General features: G+C 36.0%; 1 protein-coding gene across 1 annotated transcript; it reads right to left on the reverse strand.

Annotated features, from left to right (window-relative positions):
- Positions 1–16991: 16991 nt before the first annotated feature.
- LOC111397236 (transcription factor bHLH93-like) lies at positions 16992–18702 on the reverse strand. The gene is made up of 4 exons (XM_023024054.1): positions 17929–18702; positions 17685–17846; positions 17434–17601; positions 16992–17200 (listed from the first exon to the last, which is right to left on the reverse strand). Exons 1-4 carry the CDS (start codon positions 18469–18471, stop codon positions 17114–17116), a joined length of 960 nt encoding a protein of 319 aa, XP_022879822.1. The 5' UTR covers positions 18472–18702; the 3' UTR covers positions 16992–17113.
- Between the last annotated feature and the right edge of the window lie 6723 nt (positions 18703–25425).

The raw sequence follows: 25425 nt of genomic DNA on the forward strand, positions 1-25425 counted from the left end.
CAAAGATAGCTAGATAAGATGGTGTCTAATCTTCTATTTCTTCTAGATCCTCCTCGGGGTCTTCATCTGGGTCTTCTTCTGGTTCTTCCTCTAACATGCTTTGCTCCCAACTATCTGGTAAAGGTACGGGAAAACTTTCATCTAGAACTCTTGAAAGGCACTTAGCCAACGGTCCCTTATCTAGCCTAGAATTTGTAGCTCATAAGCTAGCATTCATGAATAAGGTTATAGTCTTCTTAAAGTTTCGCCGTAAATCGCGGCTAATTTCATAACTTTCTCGAAGTAAGTATGTAAGGTCCTCATATGAAAGGTCATCATCAGACAATAGTACGATCTCATTTATGACTGAAGCCCAAGGTTCTGAAACAATTTCATATAACCTCTGTATCTTCACCTTATCTCTTAAACTATGGTGTATCTCCCATAACATCTCGACAATGCAATCTAGCAGATCAAGATGTTGTTCGAGGTTATGGAGCGGATGCATACAATAATTATAGTAAAATACCAATAATATGCCCCGCTTCTTCGCAAAACCACAAGCTTCCGTCCTTATAAGGGTTCTTACTATTCGTGCCATAACTAGGACAAAATTGATTATGTTATTCTACAATGCTCTAATAAATAATTACATATAAGTGCTAATGACTTTATAATCTCAACCATGACTTGATTCAAAATATTCCTATACCCAGCCATAGATATAGCAGTTCATTGCATAAGAAAACTCATAAACTTTAAAAAGAAGTTTTTACCTTGATCGTCGATTGAAAGTCAGTTGCTAGCTTGCTCGATGATGAAGGACAGTAACCTTTTTTTTTTTTTAAATATAGTCTACCGAAAAGCATAACCGCGCTCTGATACCACGCTGTGACGCATCGAACTTAAGCTTCAAGTGTCACGTACTAAACATAAAAACTGCAGCCTTCGTTACATGTGAATACTTTTAAAAGAAAGTATTACATGTTAGAAACTTATTTTCAACTTGGTAAAATATCTCTCATAAAATTTTAATGACCAGCAGAAGCGCATGTCGACAAAATTATACTTTACATTTACGAACTCTGCACTACCACGGTTAGCTGGGGCAGCAAGTTCAATTATTTTTATAAAATTCATCCCAACTCCATTTTCTATGAAATTTACGACATTAGAAAGATATTTTCAAGTAGTTTTCTAGGTTAAAATATAAAAAAAAAAATTCCAAGATCATATAATATGGGCGTTTTACTGAAAACGGTGAGGTATTGCACAGAAATTTTAGATTTGACCCTTCAACGTTTAAAAATTCATATCTCAGGCTACATATATCCAAATTGAGTGATTCTTATGCCAATATTAAGACAACTCAATGAGAAACGCAGCAATATTTTCAGAGTCTCAAATGGACGTTTATGGAGTCAGATATAACGTGTTGAAATTTACCCAAAAAAACTGTCCTGTTTCTGCCTTTTTATCACTTGCAAGGGAAAGTAACAACAAAAAACGTCTCTTAACATAACATGATAGATATAATTACATAATTTACTTTCAGCACTATATTACATCATGTCTTATACATGTTTTTATATAATAACAAAAGCAAAACATATGGAAAGCAGTCAAACAAAACATACAAAACAAAAACTTTGATGTAAAATAATTTTGTCCTTGATCCATAATCGATTTTGCCGACTGACTTCCACCAACTCCACAATTATGAATCTAAAAATTTAATATGAAATACTATGAGTATAAAGAATACTCAGTAAGATACCATGCTTGGATTTAACATGTTAATACTACACAAAAGAAAGCATTCAAACACATATTTGCACATTCCGGCTTGCCGGTGCCCTTCGGACTTGTCCTAAGGTATAAATAGATATCTAACTTTGTGGATTTGTCCACGTCTTTCATATTATGATTTTCATGCATAACTTAAGCATAAATATTACCATGAAATCCTACCACTTAAGCATAGAAAATATCTTACAATAAAACTTGAAGAAATCTTGGTTGAAAAATGAATTGAGAAATGTTAGGCTGGTCCTCTTCTTCCCTCACATTTTCTGCCCTTCTTAAACAAGTGATAAGCTGTTTTTCATGCAAAGAAAATAAAGGGCAGCAACATTTCTATTTATAGGTGAGAAAAATGATTAATTATGGGTGACATTTCAAGAAATTCAACACGTGTGGGCTGCATGGTTTCATTTTCTTAAATCCAAAACACTTCATGCATTAGTTAGCCACCTCATGCTTAAATTAAAGCACCTCATGCATATATGTGTCATCAAATTCTTGGCCAAGTGGAGAAACAATGTTTAACTTTAGTAATTAGGTGTAAAATGGACATTTATCCCAAACCCCTAATTAACAAATTATTTGGAAAAACTTTTAATAAATCAGCCAATGCAAAATTTGGCTACCATAAATAATTTTTGGCCATACTAAATATTGAAAAGTTAAATTGCTATTTTAAAAATTAAATGAGCACAAAATTCGGAGTATTACAAGAGACGCCTCTCCTAAGTGCTTCTTCAGCGCTTGGAAGGTTTCTTCGCACTCAGGAGTCCATTGAAATTTCTTTCCTTACTTTAGCACATTGAAGAAGGGTAAGCTCTTATATGTAGCCCTGGAGATGAAGCGACTGAGTGCAGCTATCTGACCATTGAGGCTTTGGACCTCTTTTGGTTTCTAGGGTGACCTCATTTCAACCAAGGCCATTATCTTCACTGGGTTCGCTTTGATTCCTCTTTAGTTTACAATATATCCCAAAAACTGACCCGAAGCCACTCCAAAGGTGCATTTGAGGGGACTCAACTTCATTTTATATTTTCTAAGTATCTGAAAGGTTTGGTCGACGTGACCTACATGTTCAGCCTGGAGGCTTTTTACTAGCATGTCGTCCACATAGACCTCCATTATTTTGCCAATGAGTTAAACAAACATCATGTTGACCAGCCTCTGATACGTAGCTCCGGCATTTTTTAATCCGAAGGGCATGACTTTGTAGTAGCACAGTCCTCTGTCTGTGATGAATGATGTAGCCTCCTCATCAGGTCGAAACATGGGTATCTGGTTGTACCATGAGTATGCATCCATGAATCTCAAGAGTTCATGTCCAGCGGTGGAATCCACAAGTTGGTCTATCCTTGGAAGGGGAAAACTATCTTTAGGGCATGCCTTATTCAAGTTTGTGAAGTCTACGCATACCCTCCACTTTCCACTGGCTTCTTTACCAGGATCGGGTTGAATATCCACTTTGGGTATATGGCTTCTCTGATGAAGCCACTGGGACTAAGTTTGTCTACTTCGTCTTTGAGTGCCTCGTACCGCTCCAGGTTAAGGGCACATCTTTTCTGCCGATGTGGGGCATAGGAGGAGTTGATGTTAAGATGATGGAAACTGATCCTTGAATCTATTCCCACCATGTCTTCATGCTTCCAAATGAAGACATCCAAGTTCCTTTTCAGGAAGCTCACCATTTCTTCTTTTGCTTCGGGGGACAGTGTCTTTCCTATTCGCAGGACCTGACTGGGGTCCTCTAGGTTGGTGAAGAAGGCTTCAAGTTCTTCCATTGGGGTTGTATTTGGCTCAAAGTCAATTATCCGAGGATCTAATTCATCAAGAGGGTGCTCTTATTCAGGAGCCTCTTTTATGTTGACGTCTTCCTCCTGTTCGGAGGTATGCCCTTGTTCAGGGGCGTCGAGCATTTCCACGTCCAAATTAGGTTCACTGGCAACTTCAGTTATGATCACGTTAACATTTCGGGGCTCCTATTTTTGCAGAGAGTTTAAGTAACATGCCCTGGAGCCCATTTGGTCGCCTCGTACCGTAGTAATCCCATGTTCAGTTGGAAATTTCATACACAAATAGTGGATGGAGGTGATAGCCCAAAGATCTTTCAAGGTGGGTTTGCCCAATACTCCATGGTAGGCTAATCTGTGGTCTACCACCAAGAATTCCATGAAATGTTGGGCCACTAGAGGAGCTGAACCCATCTCGACAGGCAGAGTAATCCGCCCTTGTGGGACGATACTGTCTCCAGTAAATCCGAATAGTGGATGGTCATGGGGATCAACCCATGTTCAATTTGCTTCTTGTCGAAGGTGGAGCCAACAGTATATTCACCGAACTGCCATTGTCGACGAGCATGCGTTTGAGCCCGTTTCTTTCCACTACGGCTCTCACAACCAATGCGTTACAATGGGGGTGGTGAACTCCTTGTGCATCTTCCTGGAAGAAGGTGATTGGGGCCATCCTATTGGCATCCTGGGACTCGTTGACAATGTAAGTGAGCACTGGTAGGTCATTTGCTTTCCTTGTGTAATTCCTTCGGGCGTTCTTGGTGTTGCCACCAATGTGAGGTCCCCCAATGATCGTGTCGATCTCCCTGATGATTTGGCCTCTAGAAAATGGGGCCTGATCTCTCTGTCTGGACTCTCTTCGATCTCTTGATTCTCTTCTTTGGGGTGACTGATCTCTATGTCTCCTTTCATCCCTGTTTGGGGAGACGGATCTCCAGGGATGTTTGTCCCTCTTGGAGGGGTGTGGGTTATTTCGATCTAAGTGCGGTGAGGCGTCTCTCCATAGAGTTGGTGGAAGTTGCAGAACCTTGCCCCTTCCAAGGGCCTGTTTGACCCCTTCTTATTCTTCTTTTAATTACTATCAGTTCCTCCAGATGGCCTTGCTTCACTAGGGAAGTTCTCGTATGCCAACACCGGCACTGCATTTAGCGTGACAGAAGTCAGTGCCTGTCCAAAGATGGGAGCTATTGTATGACCTGCTTGAGTCCATTGCTGAGTGACAAGGTGCGCTGCGGGTCCTCAACCTACCTGCTTTTGAGGTGGAGGGAGTCCCTGCGCGGCACGACTTCGGTGATCAATCATCTTTTCACTAACGATCTCAACTCTCATCATCTCCAACAATTCGTCATAAGTGGTAGGATTCTTGCTGCGCACATCCTTTCAAAACAAAGTGTTCATGTTGAGGCCGCCTTTCAAGGCTGAAAGGGCTTCCCTGTCGGTGACCTACTCGCAGTAGGTGATCTCGTTCGTGAACCTGGCGAGGTAGCTTTTCAGCGTTTCTCCAGAGGCTTGCCTCATATCTTGCAGGCATTGCACTGGGGCCTCTCAATCTCTGCGTGAGAGGTACTGGTTCAAGAATGTCTTCTTCAAATCTGGCCAACTCTTAATGCTCATGGGAGGAAGTCTGCTATACCACACTTCAGCAGCTCCACCCAGGGTTAGGTGGAAGGCTCTGCATTTGAAAGCAGGCGAGGCTCCCCTGAGGCTCATCTGTGTCATGTACTTGGTGAGGTGCTTCTCCGGGTCTCCCTTTCTTTCATACTTGAGGATCTTAGGGAGCATAAAATTTGTAGACATTGGGAAGCTTCGGATTTTCCTTGAGAAATGGAGGTTATCATCATCATCGTCAATTTCATAGGATTGACAAGGCCTATCTGACTATTCATCATCTTGAATGTTCCAGGGAGATGGAGGTGGTGCTCCTCAACTGCCCCAATCAACTAAGTCCCTTCTCTTTTTCCTATTTCTAGGAGGAGGAGGTGCTTGTTCTTGCTCATGTTCTTGCCGAACTGATCTTCGCACTGAGCAACCCTATTACTGTGGTCCTGCCCTATTCGGTCGAAGATGCTGACTGACCTTTGTGCTTCATATTCTTGAGGGAAATTGTCCCCCAATTGTGGTTCTGCTGGCTGGCTCCCCTGTACATAGGATGTGGCTTCCGCACCCATTTCTCTTTCGAGGGGGCGTTCTTTGTGCTGGCTTACATGGCCTCGGGAATAAGACGTGGGGGCTTCCTAAATTAGGTAAGATCCTTGGGGCATTTGAGAGCCCTGGTGACCTCGGGCTCGCATGAGGAGTTCATGCATTGTCATATTCTGAGTTGCGATGTCTCTTATGCCCGCAGCTATTTGAGTCATTCTTTCATTGAGCATGCTGTTCTTTCACCTCTGCGACGCCGGTGATGGGGTCTCTGGTGAGTGACATTGTTACGGAACACCTCTTCTTCAGAGGCCTCTCTCATATGATTGTCGTCTTCATGGCTGGAACTCATCTTATCTCATTTTTCAAGGGTGATGAGAACTTGGATTATAACTCGACTTTGCTCTTTTTCAAGAACGTGCGCTTTTTAGGGTAAGTCGCTAGTTTTCCGGTGGTTTCTCCAGTGTAGAATGCAGAACTTTGGATGGAACGTTTCTCACAGACAATGCCAATCTGTTGACCTCGCAAATTGGACTCTCCACGTGGCCAACCGATAGCTACTCCACGTATTCCTCCCTACGCACAGTCAACGCACGGTCAGATGCACACGGTCGGAACCAGCTGGGGTGGTGCTGGCCGCATACACTCTGACGGTCAAGTTAGTCTCAGGTGATCGGAACAATATCAAGGTTGTGCAAAATAGTGGGGAGGAGAATATATATTTGCTTGTTATGGAAAGCTATGTTGTAAGAGTTTCATTATCTTTGCCTCTTGTCAAACATTGGGTATTTATAGGTGAGGAGAACCGTTGGATGTGGGACACGTATATGCATCTAACGGTATGAAGCGTCTGCTCATAGGCGTCAATCAGCCGCGTCTATAGAGTGGCGGGTAATTACTTCTCCCGAGTTGAGTTGACATAAAGTTGATACGTCACATCAACTAGACTCATGGAGACGTCAAATCAACTAAACCTTGGGGGCAGAAAGGATCTCGACACGGATCTCTTTCTGAAATTGGCGGCGGATCCTCTGACAGAGAACCTCGAAATGTACTGCACCTCGGCTTCAGGGGTGAGGACGCTTCGGTCGGTTCGGTAGATTGTCTGTGCCTCGTAGTGCGTTAGCAGATCGACAACATTATTGGTGGCGTCACTTCGGAACCACTTCGGAAGGGTGTTGAACACCTCGTATAACGCGGTGATAGACTTTTCGAAGTGGTTCAGATAGGGGCGTAACACTTAAATTTCAAATTTTTACGTCTCCAACCTTAAGTCCCATAGGTGTGGTTAGCCATTTTTACCATTTTCTGTAAAATTCAGCGACAAAATTTTACATTCCCAACAGTTCCGTGAATGGTGCACTTTGAAAATAGCTACATGGATAGTCCTTCATAGCATAACATTCTTGGCGTGCTAGAAAAATTGTCGAATTCATTCTCTCATGTTTCCTATCTGATCTATGTCATGTGCAACACAGGAAATAAAGTAACCCTGAGTAGCTGGGATGTCATTCTTGATGAAAAAGATGCTTGGAATTTGGAGAACATCAATGTTGAAAATTTGAAACTCTAATTTTATACCCACAGGAACAACAAAATCATAGTAAAAAAATAAAAATAAAAGAGAATACGTAAGATTTATAAAGTTGATCTCAATGTGAGATAACATTCTCATCCGTCATTGCAATGATTAAAAAGGAAGTTTATAAGAGAAAAATAGCACACCTTATTTTCTGTAATCCCTCTCTTTTTTTATGATGAAACAAAACCTTAATAATGACTTTCTATTTATAAGCAAAATTAGGACAAAACCAAAATTATAAATGAAACTCTGATTGGCGTACTGACTCCATTCAATAACAATAAATTAACTCCATAACTTGATGGAAGAAAGAGACTTGCCCAGCTGGTACAATTATACAATTGGCCAGTAGTGTAGATCTTGAAAAAGTGCCTGCAATTGAATAATTCCGTGTGCTTTTACAAGGTGAAAGAATATTACATTTCCATAACCATACTTTAATCTAGTCTGATTCATTGGTTGTTATTGCAGAAACAATTTATTAGTATATTTATTTGTTTATAGTGAATTTCTAGTTGTATCCATATGCAAGCTTTTGTGACTTTTGTGCCAAGTTCATGAACCCTAGTTTAAGGTAAAAGGGAACGGGGGTCACCATCCATTAGAATTATTAAGAAAATGATAGATGCTACACCATGATTCATGTCTAGGTTTTCTACCTAAGTTGTAGGGTCATTCACATTATAGATGTAATAACAATGTTTAAAAAATCAATTACAGCATTTGCTCGAAAAGATAAAGAATTGTGAGTGAGTCGCTCATTGAAATAATTATGTGTGAACTGACTGGTTTTGGTTGCAACTAGCGGGTTCTTAGATTAATTTAACATTTAAATTTTTAGTAATCAGTTCAATTTTGATAACATACATGACTCAGTGTACATTAGAACATTCTCACCGCAAAAGTACCTCTCTACTTTGAAATAGAAATGTTAATAAGCCGAGTTGGGTAGGCTCGACTAGTCCACCACTAGGTTCAAATCAGCCCACTAGGCGAGTTGGCTCGTGCTTACTTTGAGATGTTCTAAACACGAACCAGATCGTTTGATCATGCCGCTTGCCCCACCAAACATTTTTTTGAAGTATTATTATTTTTTGTTTTACTTGTTCACCGTGTAGAAAAATTGTAAACAAAATTGTAAAAATTCACCTCTTTTATCCAAGTTTGGGATTGACTACATGATATGTAGAAAGAGGAAAGAGTATAAAGTGTAAACGACGAAAATGTTTAACTTTTATTTTTGAAATGAAAATAGATACAATTAAACTATACAAATAAAAGAAATAAAATTTAGCTACCTTACTACGACTTTCTTTTTCTGAATTCCAATATATAAAAATTGAAGGAAGGTCACCTTTTTCAAGGCATTGTCGTACACAATCACTTGGTTCAATTCGATTTGTAGTATTGGCAATTGTTAAATCTTGATTCAAAATATGATTTTTCACCAAAGACCTGACATCATTGAGTGTTGATAAATTAAAGAACTTAGTTCAACTAATGCTTCATTCAATGTAGATCTCCAAGCATATAATTAATATAGGAAAGGCTAATTAATCCGTAAAATTCACACTAGAATACGAATTACATAGTTCAATAATTTCATCTCATATTGAAAACATAGTTATTTCAAACGTAAATTTCAAGTTATTTTGAATTTACTTTGAATAATATTCAAGAATTTAGCTAAGAAATCTTCAAGAAACAAAATTATGGAGACTAAAAATCACGAAAAAGAGGGAAAAATTAAAACATTAAAAATTAAATTATAATTTAAGATGAAATTACTTTTTCTTAATAAATTTTAAAAACAATTGTAGTAGAAGTCCCAAACATTCTAAACACTAGCAGACATTTCCCTAACCTTTCATTTGTTACAGTCGTCACCCCAAATTTTTTAAAACGTTGCGTCATAGGTCCTTTTGGATGGAATCTGACTAATTTTTCGTTAGTTGACATAAAAAGTGATTTTAACTCGAAAAAGTAATTTTGACCACATTTTACTCAATTTTAAAAGGGCAAAATAGTAATTTAATATTTTCTCCATCCACATTCCCCCCCCCCCCCCCCTCCTTTCTCTATCTCTTCCCGTCTGTGATTTTTTCCGTTACTATAACTATGGCGTCAGCATCAATGCCGATTACGAATCTTCCGCCGTCCTCATTCCCCCAGAAACCTCTTCAAGTCCAAGAAATCACGCTCCATTGCTAGATCCGAAACCGATCCATCTTCATCCTTCAGCTCCCAAAACCCGTCCAATACTCCATGATATTGCCAAGTTGTATACTCGAGGACTGATATATCTCGATGACTCTTATCTCGAGGACACTTTTAATCTTATAATTCAATTCTGAGATATAGTCCCCGGGGTTTTATGGTCATCGGGGTATTTATCCCGATGGCTCTACTCTATCTCCTAAGCTCATAAGTCCTCGAGGTTAAGTACTTGAGCACTATCCCTTCAGCCAATTCACCCGAGCCCATAATAAGTCTTACGTTCTGAGGATTTCAATGTGATTCAAACATCTCCACCCAGGACTCCTACGTCCACAAGAACTCTATGTCAACAATAGTATCATTGGTCATGCAATTATATTACAAATAGTATACTTCTCTCAGGCAGGACTCTATTAAAATAAGAACGTCCAACTTATTCAATCCTACTAGAAATGCACTACCTACAACTATAAATACAGGACCCGAGTCCATTATTCAGGTACGTTCTACACATACAATATCCAGCATATATTCATCTTTCAATCTCTTTTCTGACTTAAGCATCGGAGGGGCAACGAGCACACACCTCGTTGCCTTTGTTTCAGGTATTTGGAAGGCTTTGTTCGTGTCATCTCCAGTCATCATCCTTGGGATCCGCCAAGTACAATTTTTGGTAGCATCACTCCAAGGTTTCGTTAGTATTTTTTCTTTTAATATTTAATCAATTTGGTTTAACAGAGATGGCAATGGGAAGATAAAGAAGGAGGAATTGGAGGCGTTGCTCAGTCAAATGGGTCTCGAGCCCCTGAATCAGGAGGAGCTGAAGATGATCCTGAGCGATGTAGATACTAACGAGGACGAGTGTATAAGCTTGGAGGAATTTCACGCGATCGAATTGGCTTTTGAGCCACTGGCTTGCGATACGGAGCTCAGAGTCATGTTTGATTTCTTTGAATCTAAAATGCAGACGAGAGAGAGAGAGAGAGAATGGGGGTGGGAAAAATATTAAATTATTATTTTGTCCTTTTAATATTGAGTGAAATGTGGTCAAAATTAATTTTTCAGGTCAAAATCACTTTTTTAGGTCAACTAATGAAAAATTGGATAGATTCCATCCAACAGGGATTCAAATGCAACGTTTTAAAATATTTGGAGTGACGACTGCAGCAAATGAAAGATTAGGGGAATGTCTACTAGTGTTAAAAAGTTTGGGACTTCTACTGCAGTTATCCCTAAATTTTATCCAATCCATAAATAAGGCATGCTAGAGCCTATAATTTAATTATAAACAATTCTTAAAATTTTCAACTCTTAAACGAACTAGCATAAAAAAATCTTAGTTAGATACATAACTATATAGTATCAAGAAATTGCAATCCATATATTGAACTTGTTCTATTTGAATAAAAAAGAAAAATTATATGTCAAAAGGGAACCACGAACTCAAGATGACCAAAAATATATGCCACAATCTAAGCTATGAATATATCAAGTTTAGTAGTCATGTATTATTAAAAAAAAAACACTTAAATTTGTAAACAATGTAAGAAAGTAAAAAACTTGAATTGTAAAGAATGAATGCTTTGATTCATTAACTTACATCATAACCTAACTTGAGCTTTTTGATTTATAGAAAGCTTAAATAGCAAAGATTAACATGAAGTAAACTCTAAAATGCAAACAACTTGATGTGAGATGAGAGGCAAAAAAAAGTAGGAGTCGATTTTCATCTTTTACTATCTAGTGCTTTAGACTAATTATTGTCCAAATTAGGGTTTTTAGGTTATATATATTTTACTCAGCCTATATATTGTATATAAAAAATTATATAAAAATTGATTCCATTCAAGTATCCACAGTTCTAGTTCAAGAACCGAGTTGAACTGGACTCAATTAGTTATTGGTTCTCGATTCCAATTCCTAATTTAATCTTTTGGGCTTCAGTTACACTTTTTGTTTCGGTTAAAATTCCCGGGCTTAGGCTAATGTAATACTACCTCCGTGGTTTTGGAATAATAACTTCAAATGTTTTGGGAGAAAAAAAATGTCAATAACGATTAATGAGACCTCGTCAAAAATCTTGAAACTCTGAGGAGAAGCTCATAACGGAATCAATGTCTGCGTAGACATTGGAATTTTGACTCTTTTTCTTAAATTAATTAATATATTAAGGGTAGGTAAGTGAGGAGCTGAAAACTAGTCCTTTTGAGGGCCCCTTTATTTTAACAAAAATAGTATGGAATGATGAGTTAGCCATGTTGTAAATTAGTTAGATGGTGCACAAATGGAACTAGAGAATAGAGAGTATGAACTCTTTGTCTAAGTAGTATAATGAAACCGAACCGATTACAAATACAGAAAAAGTTGAGTCGAAGTTATTGAGAGTTGAAAGCTATATGAAAATCACAAACTAAAGACGTCTACCTATGAACATAAATAGTGATATTTTTATGTAGAGAAAGAATAAAAATTCAAAATTTTTAATCTCAAACATAGCCCCCATTTTGTGGTAATGAAAATAGGTAGAATAGTGTTTTTTTTTTTTTTTAATGAGTGGTTGAAAAAAAATGGAATTTTTTCGATTTACGTGTAATATTATTTGATTGAAGATTGTACGATTGAAAATGTGAGAGAGAAAAATAAAATGTAATGGAATGAAAATTAACGGGGGCCAAACAGGGGCTAAAGGCTGCTTGAGATTCATAATTTTGATTTGATGGCAACAGCCTTGCTACTTTTGTTGCAATTGGCAATTCATTGTTGCAAAAGCCATCGGATGTCGTTCTTGACCAAATTAGACTAAATTTTTTAGGAAAAATATCATTTCCTTTATTTTACGTGTTTTGATTGAAAAAATATTATTTCTTTTATTCCATGTGTTTATTGAAAAAATATTATTTCTTTTATTCCACATAATTTCTTATCTTGTTTCCATGTTTATGGTATTTCTAGGGACTTTTTTTCATCATTAAGACTATTTACTCTTTAGCATAAGTTGTAATAACCCTGTCGCCACTATCCAACCAAATTTCAAGTGGCTGTCAAAATGGGTCTAGTGTAACACCAAGTACTATGCTCGAACCTCGCTCTTCAATGAACTCATTGGACATCCAAGGCGATGAAGGATAAAGAAAATGGCAGCAAGAAAGGGGGAGGAAACCAAAAAGAACTGGGAAAGAAATCAGAGAAGTAGCAGAAATTCAAGAGAATTGGGGAAGGGAGAGGTAGGAAACGCCAAAACCAATCTCAATTACGTGATTTAAATAACAAAGCAAAACCCTGAAGAGAAAGGACCAAACCCACTAAATAATGGTCTAACTAAAATAAACAAAATAAATAAGAGTCCACATAAAAATAAAAATAAATATAGGTGGATGTCCTTGCCAACTCTCCCGGTGTGGGAGAAAATTCGACCCCGTCGAGTGGATAGATCACAAGAGACTGCACTCAATCTGATAACCAAAATACTTCAAGTAATGCCACGGGAGACAATCTTTCTAATGAACCAAGTATCGAAATTCCATGATTGATAGTAATTAAAATTGTAGCTTATTCCCAAGAATATGATCCGATCAAGGGGACAATTTTTCCTTCTAACCAAGTACTAATACTAGACTTCAAATAATCAATACTCATGCACCTCGTTTCCAAAATTTTCACATGATTGTACATAATGAGGAACATAAGAAGCACGTCAATCTACCCAACAAACAAGAGAATATCGATTCTCTCTATCAATTGTTAATACAACATGTTCATCTAAAATAGTATCAATTTTCTCTTTGTGTGTTGTGATTAGTGTTATTGGATTAGAAATGGTAGTATATACAGGTTGGAGGTCCACACATAATCCCCAATGTTAAATTCAAAATTTCGTTTATGCAAATCCACTTGAAGTTTATATAATACAGTGTGTGCTTCAAGTTCTTTATTGATCACAATATGCAAATTATGAAGATGTGATAAACTACCACAACTGACATAGACACATTAGCATCTGGGGGCACGGGAATAAGGTCTAAAATTTCCCTAGGTTTATAATCATGAATAACTTCAAAGGGAATCATACTTACAGACCGACTCACAAAATATTTATATGTATTTGCACTGTTGGGAGGATCAAATCCAAATTCCCAAGACCCTCCTTGAAAATGGTATAATTACACAAAACATCAGTACCTTTAGGTTGGATAAGAGTATGACACACAACATTTGACTGGAGGTATCAAGAACAAGGGGTACAACACCCAGATTTATAGGGAAAGTCCAAATACTATCTAAGGAGGTGTTCTCACTATCATCCAAGTCATCAAATTCTTCAAGTTTAGGTTTATAGATCTGATCTTCTAATCGCTCATCTATTATATTCTTTCGTTCTTCAGTGACTAACATTTGACTAGGACATTTGGGAGAACTGAGCCAAAGTCCTTATAGCTGACGTACTGCAAGTGATAAGAAGTCATTGGAGTTTCAAAATCTTAACCTTTATTTTCCAACAGAGGAGGAACATTAGATGGGGAAGGTCCTAGAAGGGACTTAACAGGAGAACGTGGCATCGAAGAGAAGAGAGGATGAGTGTCACCACGCATGCACCCCTATAAATACTAGACTCTTTCCACAAGTTTTATATTATTAAATATAGAATAATTATGTAGACACAATTATTGTATTTGTTTTCTATATATTATTCAATTGAATAAAATACTCTATTCCTCTGTTAATTTATTTATCTTTTTGTTTGTGATCATATACTTCAAATATCATATATATTATCTCAATCCGCTTAATTTCCCAACAAGTGATATCAGAACTATTGATTATGATTTGTTTGAAGTTTTTGTTATTGATGACGGTCATGAAATATGGAATTTCACTCTCGGATCATAATACAAGATTCTCGTCATAGCAAATGAAATTGTGAGTTGTACTCATGCGAATGGATTTGAATGATACGTTGTTGGAATTTGACAAAATGCCTACAACTTGGACGGTGGAAGAGAAACAGTGGAAGGATCGGAAGGCACTTTCATAGATCCATCTTCTTCTCTCTAATAATATTCTTCAGAATGTTTTGAAGAAGAGAAAGACACTTACTATAAGTCTGACAAGCAAATTGCATTTGAAATAGAGGTTGTATTCTCTTTGCATGACAGAAAGCGGATCTTTGGAAGATCACCTAGTTGTGTTCAAGGAGATAGTCACTAATTTGGATACTGTAGAAGTAAAGTATGATAAAAAAATATTTGGTCTTAATCCTTTTGTGTTCGTTGCCTGCTTCGTTTATGGACAGGATCTTGTATCGTAGTGATACTCTCACCATTGAAAATGAGTATAATGTCTTGTTTTTAAAAGATAAGATAAAGCTTCTGGTTGAATTTGAGATTAGAGATGATGAAGGCCTCATTGTTCATGGTGATCCGAGAAGGGGTAAGTCGAGATCAAATTTGAGTAATCAAGTTTGTTATTATTGCAAGAAGAAAGAACACATTAAGAGGGATTATGACAAATTACAAAACAAAGATAATTTGACTACAGATCATGGAAAGCAATCAAATACTTCAGACGAGATAGTAATGGAAATGTTTTGACGATTTCTTACATAGAATCCAAACTTGACACATGAGTAGATTTTGGATACAACTTGTGCATTCTATGTGTCTCAATTCGGATTTGTTTGAAACATATGAAACAGTGACAAAGTGTCATTGTTATAGGTAACAACGAACCTTGTCGGGTAGTTAGATTGGTAGAGTCATATTGAAGATGGTGGATGGAACATGTAGAATACTAGATCACATTCGATATATTCTATACTTGATGAAGAATCTCATTTTGTTGAGTACTCTTGATTCAAAAGGAAACACGTTCTCTAGAGAATGTGGAGTATTGGGGGTTCAGAAGGGTGTTCATGTTATATTGAAGGGGCAGAAAAGGTTCCAATTATATGTCTTGCAAGATCAGATAGAATTTATGAAGAAAAGTTAGCGCTTATTTAGTTCCATGATGGAGATTCAGTTTGGTAATATACATTTGGGATTTGGTTCAAGATCCATATTAAAGAATATTACTCGATCAAGTTTGGAAGATATGGATAATTTCGCTTTGCCACTATTACCTGCGGTTCCTTTGTATTCAATTGTCAGGTATAGACCTATTAGAGATATGTATGTGGATACTAATTCAGTTACACCTGCTTTTAGTGTTTTTGAAGGTGTTGAGACTAGTCAGGAGCTTTCTATGAAATCATTGTAAGTTGATTCTGTTACGTGGTGTGCTTCGCCACAATTGGGTAATTTCTAATTTTTTGTGAATTTTGGGAAACCTGGTGTTTGGGTTCATGTATTCTGTAGGATACCGTGGAAGAGGAGTATTTTTTGTGGTAGAGAAAGTTTGGTTCTTGTTGAAAAGTTCGAATTTTTTTCGTTGCAATTGGATTTATTTTTCTAGGTGGAGAAATTTTGGAGCTTAGTTTGTTGCATCGAAATTTGTGTCATGATGGAGATTGTTCGATGTTTTCAACCCAAAATTAGTTTAAATTTTTTATTTTTTTATTTTTGAAAAAATATTGTATCCATTGTTCCACACTTTTTAATTAGAAAAATATTATTTTATTTATTCTACATGTTTTTATTGAAACAATATTGTTTCCTTTATTTCACATGATTTTTTATCTTGTTTCTATGTTTGTGGTACTTTTAGGATTTGGCATCCATCCCTATAAATATTAGACTTTGTATTACTAAAATATAGATTAGTTTACATTTTTTATTTTTTTATTTTTGAAAAAATATTGTATCCATTGTTCCACACTTTTTAATTAGAAAAATATTATTTTATTTATTCTACATGTTTTTATTGAAACAATATTGTTTCCTTTATTTCACTTTTATCTTGTTTCTATGTTTGTGGTACTTTTAGGATTTGGCATCCATCCCTATAAATATTAGACTTTGTATTACTAAAATATAGAATAATTGTGTGGACACGGTTATTATATTTATTTATTTTCATATTAGTCAATTGAATACAATACTTTGTTCCTTTGTCAATTAATTCTTTGCTTTTTATTTTGTTGTTTGTTTGCGACTGTATACTTTATGTCGTGTTATATATATTATCTCAATTCGTTTTATTTTCCAACAGTCCGTGAGTAAGCCCCCTCCATGACTCGATTTTGAGATTAACTGATGTCTCATTTCTCATCCCTAATTTGATCTCTCTCATGACGAGTGTCTAAGAAGAGTTTCTTCTCTCGTCTCACGTAACACAAAATACAATGGCAAGTCAACAAATGGGGCAAAGGAGTCATTATCATTTACATCATATACTCCCTTTTGTTTGAAGCTTTGCTACAAGAAGTCGAACAATATATAATGGTCACTTTCCTAGAATCTTGTGAGAACTACTTTTAATAATTTCTATTCTGTTTCCACAGTGCTGCAAAATCATTCTATATTATTGAGTCCACGAAAAGCATTCTGTAATTGATGTAAGTCTAATCCAATAATTAAAATCCAATATTATGAAAGCATAAAGGAATTGATTGCCAAGAACATACATAAATCCAGTTCTTTTAGCTTTCAGATCTATTTTCCATCCAAAAAACTTATAAGAGTCTTCCTCCAAAGCCCGCATTTCTAAACAATTCTTGCTTTACACCTTCCGGACTAATAATCAATCGATGCCCGGCTGCCTGAACCATAAGAAGATAATAAGGAACACGGTAAGAAAGTGTAAAATATTTGATGAAAAATGAATCTTATCAGTACGTGAGAGACGTGTTGAAGGCTAAATAACAAAATAAAAAAACCCTTCTCCTCTTAAATAAGGTTAACTTTTAAACCAAATGAAGACTAATTACTTAATAAGGTTAACTTTTAAACCAAATGCATAACAAATGTAAAGACATTTAAGTGAATGGTCTACCTCGCAACATGTAGCTTGCAGTGAAAAATCATTGAAACAGCTTATAACACATTGTTGAATGTCAAGTCCCATTGATTCTAGCTCTCTGATTGTTGATAGCAGCAACCCTGGATTTGCTGCACAACATATCTCGATTCGGGTATCTTGATCTGTCTTTTCTACTTCAAACTGGAAATGGGGGCGGATAATAATGAATAGTAGCTTCATTTTTCTTTTCGACTAGTATATAACAAAAATGAAACTTTACATACCTTAGGGTGGTTTCTCACTTGTATTTCTTTTGGCTTTAGATCTTCTAAGTTTGCCATCTGATTCAGATTCTCATCCTTCCCCTCTTCCCTCAACTTGTTGATTTTACCAAGAAGCTCTTTCATATAATCTATGGTGTCTCCAAGTATGGATGTTCTATCCATCTACTTAATTATTATATATTTGTTAAATTAATAATTACTAAACGATACTATAACTTATAAGTTAATGATAATGTTAATTTACCTTGCTGATCTTTGGGACAATTGATCGAAGCATGGAAAGTCGATCATTGAGTCGCTTTCTTCTCCTTCTTTCTGCCAATAGATTTTTTGAGGGTTGGCCATCAATCTTTTTACCTTTGCCCTTTCTCTCTCTACACAGACCTATGTTAGAAACAGCCATGTTTGCTCGAGTTTGTGATATGTCAACACTACTATAGCTACTCATTCCTTCTTCGAAACCATTGCCAAGAAACCCAAACTCTCCATTTTCAGTATCTGCAGTTAGTGCAGTACGATTATTTTGGTAGAACGACTCCAACTCGGGCGCCAAGAAAGTATCAAGAAAAGGTTGGGATCCTCCCACAGGATAAGAATAACTGAATTCTTGTGGTGAAATGAGTCCCAAAAGTGAAGGATTCGATGCCACCAAATCTGGGGTTTGATCAAATGGTGAAAAGTTCCAACCATATGGAAGGAACTCATTCATTTCAGTTGGGAAACTGGTCCAACTGTCTCTCTTTGGAGCTATTAACTCATCTAACATATTCTCTTGAGTAAACTCCATTCCCCTCTCCCCTCAAAATATGCTTATTTGAGAAGCGAGATTAGTTTAAGCCTCAAGGAATATACCTCACTCTATATATAATATTGTAGTATTTTTTCCAGTACATAATGGGTAGATATAAGACCTAAAGCATAAGAAGCAATCCGCTTTTCTTCCATATGAATATCTTAGGACCAGTTTGGCAGGAATTTTTAAAAGACAAAAGTTGTTTTCTGAAATTAAAAAGTTGCATACTTGGATAATTTACTCGAAATGTTTTGTCCAGCTAAAAGAGATCAAGTAATTTTCTCAAGAAATTCTCCTAAAAAAAAAAATGAATAACTTTCACCGAAATCTTAAATGAGACAGGATTAAGTTGCTATCCTGTAAGGTTTGACCCACAAGTCTGTCTCAAACGAAAACGATGGAGTTGGCATCATAAACCTTGTCAGTTTGTTTTTTTATTAATATGTGACCTCAATAACAGTAAACTTTTTGCTTGATTAATTTCTCTTTCTGTACCAGGATGCTGCCGTTGGTCCCATTTCATCATGCCTCGATACCTTAAATTCTTGCTCGGTGAGCTAGTGGATTCTTAACTTTTTTTTCTTTCTTCTATATGCGAAAGTGTTGTATTATTTATCTACATATCTTTCTTTTCAGATTATTGGCTGCTAAATAATTATGTGATTTATGTTTCATGGTTTTGCATCCTAGATCATTTGAGATCAATAAAGAGTGCCGAAAGAGATGAATTCTGCACTTGATAGATATGATATTTGAGAACCTCAATTTTGAAATTTGAAGGCTCGTTTGAGTTTCTTAACTAATCAAATAGACCACTTTAATATTACGTGCTATGATAATAAATAATAGCAAACAAGGACTTGGTTTCATTTTAAAAAGATTAACATTGTTAAGACTAGTAGCATAATCCCTTAGTTAATGATCTCATCGTTATTCAATGAGGAAATTATCTCTCGACAAAGGTTATAGGCTTATAGCCATTTTTAAAAGTTTTTGAAGAAATAAATCAATGATCTTTATTAAACTCGATGTTGATATCCACTAACATTATAATTAATAATTCACCTAATATATAATTTCATGTAATCACGCCCCATTGTATCTTCAATTAATAAATTCTGTAAATATGAAAAAATCCATTTTTAAACATAATTTATATCGAAATATAATAACATTTTCACACTAATTTAAATATTATAATAAAATTAGAAAATTATAAACCGAAGAGGGAAATTATAAAATTTCAAAATTAACTAATATTAAGAGGGTCGAAAATTCGTCTATATCTCATTCGCATGGAAAAAAATCGTAAAAAATCGGAAACAGGTCTTAGACATGCAAATTCAGTCTCTAAATATCTAGATTCGTAAACATCTCAAACAAGAGTCATGTTACCTAATTCAAAAAACATAGTATATAAGATTAATAGCTGAAATAATATCATTTAACAACTTTAAAAAATAAATCACTTATTTCAATTTCACAACATACCAACACATACTAATTACGTAGAATGTATCTAACTAGTAACACAAGTTCAAGATCGAATACATGCAGGGAAAAACAATTAAACGCAACTTCAAATTTATATTTTATTCATTATTAATACCACTTTTAATGATTTACTTAAAAAAAAAAAGACAAATTTCATGTTAAGTAAATTAATCGACCATTTCTTCTTCTTCTTCTTTAACTTTTCTAGGTTTTTGGGGTGGGGGTGGGGGGTGGGGTGGTGAGTGGCTAATTTTTTGAGATGAAAAGGGTAGGGCGTGTACTAGGTTACAAATGGGGTTAATGGTTTTTTAATCTTCCTAGTGGCATTCTACTTAGTTTAGGTGAAGAAGGACCAGCTTATTCATATTAAATTCATCTTGTTAATTTTCTAACTAAATTAACCTTAAGAGGGATCGAAATTTGTTAAATAGATCTTTGTGTCTTACAAAACCTAATTCAGGAAGAACATTGAGTGGCTAATTTTTTGAGAGGAAAAGGGTAGGGCGTGTACTAGGTTACAAATGGGGTTAATGGTTTTTTAATCTTCCTAGTGGCATTCTACTTAGTTTAGGTGAAGAAGGACCAGCTTATTCATATTAAATTCATCTTGTTAATTTTCTAACTAAATTAACCTTAAGAGGGATCGAAATTTGTTAAATAGATCTTTGTGTCTTACAAAACCTAATTCAGGAAGAACATAGATAGAAACCACCCTTTCATTTCTAGTCTAATATTTCATTCTATCACATTTTTTTATACTTCAACTTCGCCAAAACTTGACATAACCTCCCATGATAAAATTTTCCATTGTGACTAGGTGGATAGATCCCTCTGAGATAGGTTGGTCATCGAACAAGAGTTTAACTTATTTCCATAAAATGGTCGAACGTTCAACGGAAATTCATAAATAAATTTCTTGGATCCGAAGATCATTAATAATGCAAAAGTATAGAAAGACTCATTGTCAAAACTTTTTGAACTTTCATTTTAGCTCCTTAGAATTTGCAGAAGTGCCCATCTTTCCAATAAACTTCTTAAAACATGCGAAGATGATTTCGCCCCTGGTTTCTGTGAATCTACAAATTCATGGGGAGAGAAATCCTCCTCTGGTTCATCCACAATAGAGGTGGTGATGGCAATGGCAGCGAAGTGATGGTAGTGTAGGTGGGATACTGGGATGTGGTGACGGTGGGAGTGGGGAAGATAATTAGTCCCTGTTTTAGCCTCATTATCTAAAAATTCATTTTTCATCAAATTTATTTTTAACGACAAATTATTTTAATAAAATAATTTTACACATAAAATCAAAACTTTTTACTATCTTTAACCTCATATTCTCCAAAAAATCACTATATGAAAACTCATATTTCATCAAATTCATATTCAACCACACCTTATTTTAATAAAATAGTTTTGCACATAAAATCAAAACTTGTTCCTATTTTTGAACCTCACATTCTCCAAGAAAAGACAAATTACTATTTTCAAACTCATTTTAAAAAAAAAAAATTGAGCTCAAACATTGCCTTAGTTTGTAGGTTTTAACTTTTTTTTTTTTTTTTTCAAACTTCAATAATAAAATCTAAACTGCTAGATTATTTTAAAAATAAGGGTCATGATTATTTGTCAAATATTATTGTCAAAGGTTGAACAGTCCCTTTTACTTATATTTTTAACTCAAATGAAAATTTTGTCAAACCTCCAAATCTAGTTGAGACTTAGTGCATCAACAAATTCTACCTATACTTCTCTCGAGCGTATGTTACGGATCCACTTGGAATGCATGCGTTAGATGTCAAAGACCGAAGTCTCTCTAAATACAAAAGGTGGGGAAGGTCGCGATCATTCATGCTCTAACACTTAATTCAGTCAAATACTAGATATTGCAGTGATGCTAAAAGGAGAGGAAATATGGGAGAAGGGTTTGCATCATAGAGAGATTATCAAGATTGTAACTATCTCCACCCGACTATTGTATGACAGTATCGTAGGCAAGGAAATAGATTTAAGGTTTTTTTGGATGTTTGACATGTGTTTTCATTTCAACGGCTCACTAGTTAAGTTCCATAACATCTCCATATTGCATCCTAGGCATCAATAGGTGTGCAACTCCGCGCACTATCCCTGGCAAGAAAAAGGTGAGATTTGACTTCCAATTGCCACTACAGAAGGTGTCACATCAATTACTTTTACGTGACTCCATGTCATTAAAACACACCTTACATGAGGTGCCTCTGAGTATCACCACCGCCTTACACACCAAAGGTCCATCTTATACAGCTAAGGGTGGTGGTCCTTCCCATCACCTCAGATATAGGTGTTGATGCTCTCGCTGCATGCAAAATAACCTAGGAGGCATTAGTCGATGAGGCGTCTGTCTTTACCTTCAATGCATCGAAAAGTAACGGTTGACGAGGCAATGTGATATTTTTTTATTGCTTCAGAAGGAGAAAAAATAGGGCCTTGAAAAAACTTACTGACAATTTTTAGATGGCATCACATAGCTTGCTACGTATGTAGAGGCGTAATAATGGCCCCCCAAGTTGGAGTTTGAAAGTGAGGCTTGAAAAGTTGTAGATGTCTTGTTGTTGATGCACTTACTATGAATGTCATTGTAGTGTCTTCACTTTGTATTTGATTCGAAGTAGTAGTGGTTGTATATTATAAATGAAGCAACAACACAATAGTCCCCAAATTCAAATATTGACATTCATACGAGGCATTGGACTTTGATGTTGAAGATGAAATCCAGTTGCCAAGGTAACAAAATAGTCTAATTTTATGGAGAAGCCTTAAAGAGAAGCTAAAGCTTTGAATACAAAAGTCTTATTTTTTGGAGAAGCCTTGAAAAGAAGTTGAAGCTTAGAATATAGAGCTAAATCCCAAATGGTTGACCTTAAATTATGTCTGATTGAGTGGTGAATAGGATCTTGGCTACCTCCCAGCGGCCTAGGCATCTCATGCACACTTAAACACGTCGTTACGATATAAAGGCCACTGTCCATTAGAAAGTCTGACGATCATTCGCACTCTTGTCAAGTTAAGAGTCAGAAAAAGGAATATGAGTGTAAGACAGATAATTGAGAAGGAATTTGACTAGGTTTTAAATGAACATAGGTATTGAATAGGATCAAAGTCCAAGGATGTGGTTTAATTTGATTTGATCCAATCCAAACAACATAAACTATGCTCAGTCAGTTATGTGAGTTGTTCAAGAAATATTTTCTTTCAGTTAAAATCATCGCAAGTGTACGGTTCGTTAACAAGTAATAAAGTGGATTTTTAGAGTCCGAATATCGTCCCACAGAGATTGAGTAATTCAATTTTACCTAGTATAGTCTTAACCGAGACGAATTTACTCAGTATCAATATCTACCTAAATAAACCCTAATTTTATGAAAACCATAATTATGCAAAATTAAATATTGGAATGAACTCAAGTATGCAAAACGATATTTTGATGAATTAAAATGCTATATGTTAGAGCGCAAATTGGTTGTATTCAATGGAAATTAAAGACACTAAGATCACGATTTCCCATGCAGTTATCACCTTAACCCTAATTTTACAATGTGACAACACACTTAAATTATTGAGGAATAAGTGCTCCTAATCTATCCAATACTCTCCCTCAAGATGTATCGAACCTATTTTTACATACCACCGGCCTATATTTCTATGATAAGTGCATATATAAAAATGCATGTAGTCTTGTGAACACTTAAAAATTCACGTAGGGCATAGTGATATATTTCTATCCCCTATCGGACCCTACGATGATTTATATTATGTCGAACCTATTCCAATTCTCTCGAATGCAAGAATAATCCACCTAAACTCACACAATTACGAGCCCTTAATTGCGAGAACAAAAATTGCATATAAATCATTCAAAACAATCAAAACGTGTCTTTAATGTCAAATTGTAAAATTAGAAAATTAAAGATCAAATCAAATGGTACATCAATCTCCTAGTATATAAAAATCTATCCTAACATTGATAAAATATATATTATTGTCAAAGGTTGAACAGTCCCTTTTACTTATATTTTTAACTCAAATGAAAATTTTGTCAAACCTCCAAATCTAGTTGAGACTTAGTGCATCAACAAATTCTACCTATACTTCTCTCGAGCGTATGTTACGGATCCACTTGGAATGCATGCGTTAGATGTCAAAGACCGAAGTCTCTCTAAATACAAAAGGTGGGGAAGGTCGCGATCATTCATGCTCTAACACTTAATTCAGTCAAATACTAGATATTGCAGTGATGCTAAAAGGAGAGGAAATATGGGAGAAGGGTTTGCATCATAGAGAGATTATCAAGATTGTAACTATCTCCACCCGACTATTGTATGACAGTATCGTAGGCAAGGAAATAGATTTAAGGTTTTTTTGGATGTTTGACATGTGTTTTCATTTCAACGGCTCACTAGTTAAGTTCCATAACATCTCCATATTGCATCCTAGGCATCAATAGGTGTGCAACTCCGCGCACTATCCCTGGCAAGAAAAAGGTGAGATTTGACTTCCAATTGCCACTACAGAAGGTGTCACATCAATTACTTTTACGTGACTCCATGTCATTAAAACACACCTTACATGAGGTGCCTCTGAGTATCACCACCGCCTTACACACCAAAGGTCCATCTTATACAGCTAAGGGTGGTGGTCCTTCCCATCACCTCAGATATAGGTGTTGATGCTCTCGCTGCATGCAAAATAACCTAGGAGGCATTAGTCGATGAGGCGTCTGTCTTTACCTTCAATGCATCGAAAAGTAACGGTTGACGAGGCAATGTGATATTTTTTTATTGCTTCAGAAGGAGAAAAAATAGGGCCTTGAAAAAACTTACTGACAATTTTTAGATGGCATCACATAGCTTGCTACGTATGTAGAGGCGTAATAATGGCCCCCCAAGTTGGAGTTTGAAAGTGAGGCTTGAAAAGTTGTAGATGTCTTTGATGCACTTACTATGAATGTCATTGTAGTGTCTTCACTTTGTATTTGATTCGAAGTAGTAGTGGTTGTATATTATAAATGAAGCAACAACACAATAGTCCCCAAATTCAAATATTGACATTCATACGAGGCATTGGACTTTGATGTTGAAGATGAAATCCAGTTGCCAAGGTAACAAAATAGTCTAATTTTATGGAGAGGCCTTAAAGAGAAGCTAAAGCTTTGAATACAAAAGTCTTATTTTTTGGAGAAGCCTTGAAAAGAAGTTGAAGCTTAGAATATAGAGCTAAATCCCAAATGGTTGACCTTAAATTATGTCTGATTGAGTGGTGAATAGGATCTTGGCTACCTCCCAGCGGCCTAGGCATCTCATGCACACTTAAACACGTCGTTACGATATAAAGGCCACTGTCCATTAGAAAGTCTGACGATCATTCGCACTCTTGTCAAGTTAAGAGTCAGAAAAAGGAATATGAGTGTAAGACAGATAA

Source organism: Olea europaea, chromosome 7 (genome assembly GCF_002742605.1).
Source record: "Olea europaea var. sylvestris chromosome 7, O_europaea_v1, whole genome shotgun sequence".
In the NCBI taxonomy this organism is placed as follows: Eukaryota; Viridiplantae; Streptophyta; class Magnoliopsida; order Lamiales; family Oleaceae; genus Olea; species Olea europaea.

What these genes read in the sequence shown, in the direction of transcription:
- LOC111397236 (XM_023024054.1), bottom strand. Translation starts at nt 18,471, where the DNA reads ATGGAGTTTACTCAAGAGAATATGTTAGATGAGTTAATAGCTCCAAAG. An exon ending in TTGTCCCAAAGATCAGCAAG is followed by an intron (nt 17,847 to 17,928) that starts GTAAATTAACAT and finishes ATAATTAAGTAG; the next exon opens with ATGGATAGAACATCCATACT. An exon ending in AAGTGAGAAACCACCCTAAG is followed by an intron (nt 17,602 to 17,684) that starts GTATGTAAAGTT and finishes CCCCATTTCCAG; the next exon opens with TTTGAAGTAGAAAAGACAGA.